Source organism: Trifolium pratense, linkage group LG3 (genome assembly GCF_020283565.1).
Source record: "Trifolium pratense cultivar HEN17-A07 linkage group LG3, ARS_RC_1.1, whole genome shotgun sequence".
Classification (NCBI taxonomy): domain Eukaryota; kingdom Viridiplantae; phylum Streptophyta; class Magnoliopsida; order Fabales; family Fabaceae; genus Trifolium; species Trifolium pratense.
The window spans coordinates 53,389,223-53,395,158 of NC_060061.1; the positions used below are offsets into that span (position 1 = coordinate 53,389,223).

Below are 5,936 nucleotides of genomic sequence, written 5' to 3' on the forward strand. Positions count from 1 at the left end.
ACAAAGACGGAAGTAATAATATTAGTATCGGCGGGGCATTTCTATCCGTTATAGTAAAATAGTAAAATTACTAAAATATTCTATTATGTAAATATAAAAATTTCCCACATGAAATAAAATCATGGCCTAATTTATACAGTATTTGATTAGTAATTTTGTTCGTGATATAACGGATAACTCAAAACCCGTTAAATAGCCTTTTACTGGATACCCACATGATTTAACCTTTTACCGGATATCCACATGAATATGAGAATGAGACGAACACATAATTTTTATCGAACGGGACGAATAGAAAATGATATTGTTTCTGGATATCCATTGTCATTCCTATTTCTAACTCAAAAGCACAGAAGTTTTTTAAGGATTGATTATGAACCAAAACACATGTGACCAAAACTGTGATATTTAGTAACAGAAATCCAATGAAAATGGAAAACAAGTTATACTGAAGACAGTATCAGCAAAAATAAGGTTCACTATGTAGTGACAAAATTTCATAGGCTCAAAAATGTCTCCAATTTCAAGTAACTGAATTCTGTCTATAACCTCAACAAAATATCATATGTACAAAAAGAAAGAAAAAAAATGTAACCAGAATTGTTGTAAAATCAGTTCAACAACACAGAACCTTTTTTCTCATGTTTCATCAATAACATTGTCTTTCATAGAGAAACCATCAACAACACTATCATTATCTGTATCAGCTTGAAGCTCTTTAAACATCGCCATCACTTGTATCATCGTCGGACGCCGATACGGTCTTTCCTCTAAACATTCAAAAGCAATTCTCAAATATTGAAAAAGTTCACCTTCACTGGATGTTTGCGTAACCAAATCAGGATCAAGTATTTCAATAATTCTTCTTTCTCTATAAAGCTTCTTAGACCATCCAACAAGATTGTTATCATCTCCGAACTCGGAAGAATCGATCGGTCTCTTCCCTGATAGAAGTTCTAACAGTATGACACCGTAACTATAAACATCACCTTTTGCTGTGCATCGAAAACTTTGATAGTATTCAGGTGGTACATAACCTGGTGTTCCTGCAAGTGTGCTAACTGTGAGATGAGTGTCAAGAGCATTAACCAATCTCGCCATACCGAAATCCGAAACTCTAGCCTCAAAATTTTCGTCGAGAAGAATATTGCTTGACTTCATGTCTCTATGTATAATATGAGGTATGCAACTGTGATGAAGAAATGCAAGACCTCTTGCTGATCCTAGTGCTATCTTCTTTCTTGTTTCCCAAGCAAGCTTTGTACTTTTGTTCCTCTCATGTAGAACAGTTTCTAAACTTCCATATTTCATGTACTCATACACAAGTAGCCTTTCATCTCCAACTTTACAGTAACCAAGTAGTGGAACAAGGTTCCTGTGCTTAATCTTCCCGATCGTTTCCATTTCGGCTATGAACTCTCTGTCTCCCTGACCTGTGACACGAATGAGTTTCTTGATAGCAACAACACTTCCGTCTTTCATCTTAGCCTTATACACTTCCCCAAAACCTCCTGAACCTATCAAACTTTCTGAGCTGAAACCGTTGGTAGCTTCGAGAAGATGTGCGAACGTCAACTTGCGCAAAGGCTTCTCAAACGTAGCGACGTTGATGCTCAGAGGTTCAGGAAAGGTTGAAAGCTTCCAACTACTGGTACCAGATGTTGGAAGACTTTCTACATACTTTTCCCTCAATTCATCCTTCTTCCGAGCCTTTTGAACTCGATATGAAGCCAATAAAACCACAACAACAAACAAGAGGAAGAAAAGGAGCGAAATGACAATCAAAACTGCAATAGGTTGCTTCTTCTTCGAAGTACGCAAAGTTACCGAGTGATTTGAACTGCCGCATTTCTTCAGTAAGGGAACACCACAAAGGTTCGAGTTGTTTTCGTATCTAGACGCCGGGAAAGTTGTTAGCTGACCACCAGAAGGAATTGATCCACTAAGGTTATTATTCGACACATCAAAGTCACTGAGAAATGATAGAGATTGTAATGATCCAGGGATGAATCCTTGAAGGCTATTATGAGATATATCGAGCACTCCTAGAGCTTTTAAATCACCAAAACGTTCTGGAATTTTTCCATTGAGCATATTGTGTCCTAGATTTAAGACCTGCAAATAGGACATTGCGCCAAAATTTTCTGGAATAGCCCCCGACAAGAAATTGTAAGAAAGATCAAGGAAAATCATGCTTCCATTGTTGGTAAAAGTATAAACTGTATAACCAGAATATATTCTTGTTAATGGACAAGAATGAACCATAGGAAAACTTTCAAGCCTCTCAGCCCTTATATCTTCAAACTCAACAAGTCCTCCGGCGCCTCTACAATTAGTACCACCTTCATTTCTCACAAATGCAAACTGCTTACCCGAAACACTCCCCGGAATAACCAATCCAGCTTGATTCGCAAGCTGGGACGGAATAGAACCGGTGAGGTTATTGCTAGTCAAATCCAGCCATATTAGTCTCTTGCACATTCCAATGTCGGGAGGAATCTTTCCAACCAGAGAATTGTTACCTAATTGCAGAATAGCAAGTTCGTTCAGATTCCCAATACCAGCAGGTATTTCTCCGGTAATACGGTTACTAGCAAGCGAAACCCAAATCATGTTAGTACAATTTGCAATAGACTTAGGAATTGAACCAGAAATGAAATTGTTGTTCAGAATCAATGCTTCGAGGTTTCCTCCATTGACACAAATTCCTTCAGGAATCTCGCCGGAGAGACTATTCGCCCACATAATCAAGTCAGAAAGATTAGGCAAAAACCAAACTTCCTTAGGTATTGAACCACTCAAATTATTAAAGCTAAAATCAATTGTTCTCAAACTCTTGCATTCACCGAGTTTTGCGGGAACATTCCCTGAAAGGTGATTACCAGCTAGAAGCAACTTCTCCAATTTCGAAGGACAAAACATCGAAGGAACATCGCCGGTGAAACCATTCGAACTTAGGTCAAGAACTTTAAGCTGTGTACAATTTGCAACAATCGACCAAGGAACATTTCCGGTTATGTTGTTGAATGACACATAGAGATATCTAAGACTAGAGAGTTTGCTAACAACATTTTCAAGGAAATTACCATATAGAAAATTCTTAGCTAGGTTAAGACTCGTCAAAGATGAACATTTTTCAAAAACCAAAGGAAACTCACCAGAAAGCTTATTCATAGAAAGATCAAGAATTTCCAAACTCTCACAAACACTTCCAAGCTCCTTAGATATTTCTCCATAAAATAGATTATTCCCTAAATAAAGTTCCTTCAAATTCTTCAACTCACCAAGAACAACACCAGGAATCTTCATCTTAAATTGATTTTGAGAAAGATCCAAACTTTCCAACACTTGACAATTTCTCAAACTTTGTGGAAACTCAAAATCGGATATCACATTGTGAGATAAATTCAACCAAACAAGTTTCTTACAATCCCCAAAATCAAACTCAGAAAACCCTAATGAAAAATTGTTGCTTGAAAGATCCAAAATTTTAACACTATCACCAACAATTTTAGAGGGTAATTTTCCAAACAACAAATTATGAGACAAATCCAAAGTTGACAAATTCACAGAAGGAACAAGTGAATCACTGATTTGACTATGGATTTTGTTGTCAGAAAAATTAACAAAAACCAAACTTTCAAACTTTGTAACAACTTCAACAACAAAATCAACATCAGAAAACATGTTTCTAGACATATCAAGTTGAATCAAAGAAGAACCAAACCCTAAAAAATTATTATTTGTTGAAGTTATCAAATTTCTAGACAAATTGAGGTAACTAAGACTATAACAAGTAACAAAATTTTCAAAAGGGAAAATTCCTGAGAAATTGGTGGAAGAAAGATCAAGTGTGACAAGAGAACAAGGTTTTGAAACAGAGAGGTTGAAAGAAGTGAAGGAATTTCCATGTAAGAGAAGGTTTTGTAAAGTGGGTATTGAAGTGAAGGTGAAAAGATTGAAACTTTTACCAGAAAGTGAAGCTCCGGTGAGGTTAACGGTGGTGATTTGGCCGGAAAGTGAACAAGTGATACCTTGCCATAAACAAGGGGAAGAAGAAAGTGACCAATTTGAAAGGAAGTTTTTTGGATCAGAAATTATGTTTGAGTGTTTGAAATTGTTTAACAACAACGTTGTTGAATCAAAGGTTGTTGTTGTTGTTGTTGTTGATGTTGTTAAGGTTAGTGTTATGAATGAAACAAACATATGAAGAACAATAACACTTGTTGTTCTTGTTGGTGAAAATTTACATGACATTTTTGTTGATGGTGTTTGAATTGGTTTGATTTCTTCTCTTTTTTTCATTTCTAACACTTCTTCTGAGTTTTGATTCTTTCTTTGTTTCTTTTGTTTTTTGTTTCATCAAAATAATGAAGGAAAATAAAATAATTAAGTAATTAATAATTACTTTACTTTATGCTACTTTTTTTGTCTTATCTTGTGTGTCCGTGTGGGTGTCTCATGTGTGCATCTAAAATCTATTTTTGGAAAAAAGAAATAGATAGATTTTTTTCATATAAGGAAAACATTATTTTAATTGCTTTTAATATCATAATAAATTCATAAAAAAAAATTGTAAGGAAGTTTATAAAGTTTTAATAATTTATATTCCATGCATATTGATTCGCCAAAGATTCCATGAATAAGGATAAGAAAAGAGAGTATATTTTGAGTTTTTAACTTGTTGTACCGTTATTTTTTTCCCGACTATCCTTCTTTTTAGTTTGGCCTCAATTGTTTGGTTTCATCGTTCACACTGGATTGAGTCTCAAATTCATCATGTTTAACATCAGAATTAACAGTCAGTTAACGTTTTTTACAAACATAGGATAACTCTGGAAGAGTAATAGTGCAACAAATTAGAAACTTAATGGACATATTTGTTACATAAAAAACTTAAAACTTAAAGGACATAATTGTTATAAACGCAAAATTTAAAAACCCCTATATACATTTGGCTAATTTTAATGGTGTTTATCACTTCGTCTATAGACAAATAAAAAAGAAAATATGAGTGTAACCACTTCTCCCAATTTTTTATAATTTTTTCAAAAACAAATTCATTACATTTTTTTTCTTTATATGAACATCTTATATATTTTTACGTCCTTACTTTCCGGTCGTGTGTATATTTTATATGTATTTTAAAGGACGTAAAAGTATACCTGTTTTTTACCAAATAAAATTTTATATAATTTTATTTTATATCGTTTGTTTAATCTCTCGATGAAGTTCACAAACTCATATTTTTTTATCGATGTGTTAAGTTGAATAGACCTAATCGACCAACATGTGACTCATATAAATTGAAACTTGAAACTGTCAAAAATAAGTATTTCTTACCCACAAAAGTTCACAAACTCCAAGTGCCATGCCTCTAAATTCTGCTTCAGCACTTGATCTTGCTACTACTGGTTGTTTTTTACTCCTCCAAGTTACAAGGTTCCCTCCTACAAAGGTAAAGTATCCGGAGGTGGACCTTCTATAATTTTTTGAACCTGCCCAATCTGCATTGGTGTACCCTTCTATCTTTAAGTTCCCATGATTTGAGAACAAAATTCCTTTTCCCGGAGTAAATTTCAAATATCTCAATATTCTTTCAACCGCATCCATATGAGGCTTATGCGGGTCATACATAAATTGACTTACAACATTCACCGCATAAGTAATATCCGGACGTGTATGAGATAAATAAATCAATTTTAACATTTTATACTCTTAATTTTTTTCGAATAAGCCTTTGAGCCCAAATTCGACCTAACCCGTTGGATGCTCTACCCTACTCATCATGCTTACTCACAATATTTTGAAGAAATAATTTTTTAAGTAAAGCTTTTGTAAATGTAAATTTATAGTGATAAATATTCATGCATACTTGATACTACTCAACTCAAAAGGTTTATTAAAAAAATATTGAATTCATTTTTCATATATAT

The 5,936-nt window shown here is 34.1% G+C and overlaps 1 protein-coding gene across 1 annotated transcript; it reads right to left on the reverse strand.

Moving 5' to 3' along the window:
• Window positions 1-426: 426 nt before the first annotated feature.
• On the reverse strand, window positions 427-4,463 carry LOC123918675 (serine/threonine-protein kinase BRI1-like 1). The gene has a single exon (XM_045970793.1). It carries the CDS (start codon window positions 4,303-4,305, stop codon window positions 640-642), a length of 3,666 nt encoding a protein of 1,221 aa, XP_045826749.1. The 5' UTR covers window positions 4,306-4,463; the 3' UTR covers window positions 427-639.
• Window positions 4,464-5,936: the final 1,473 nt, after the last annotated feature.

Excerpts from the sequence above, each read along its gene's own strand:
- LOC123918675 (XM_045970793.1), bottom strand. The coding sequence starts at position 4,305 with ATGAAAAAAAGAGAAGAAATCAAACCAATTCAAACACCATCAACAAAA.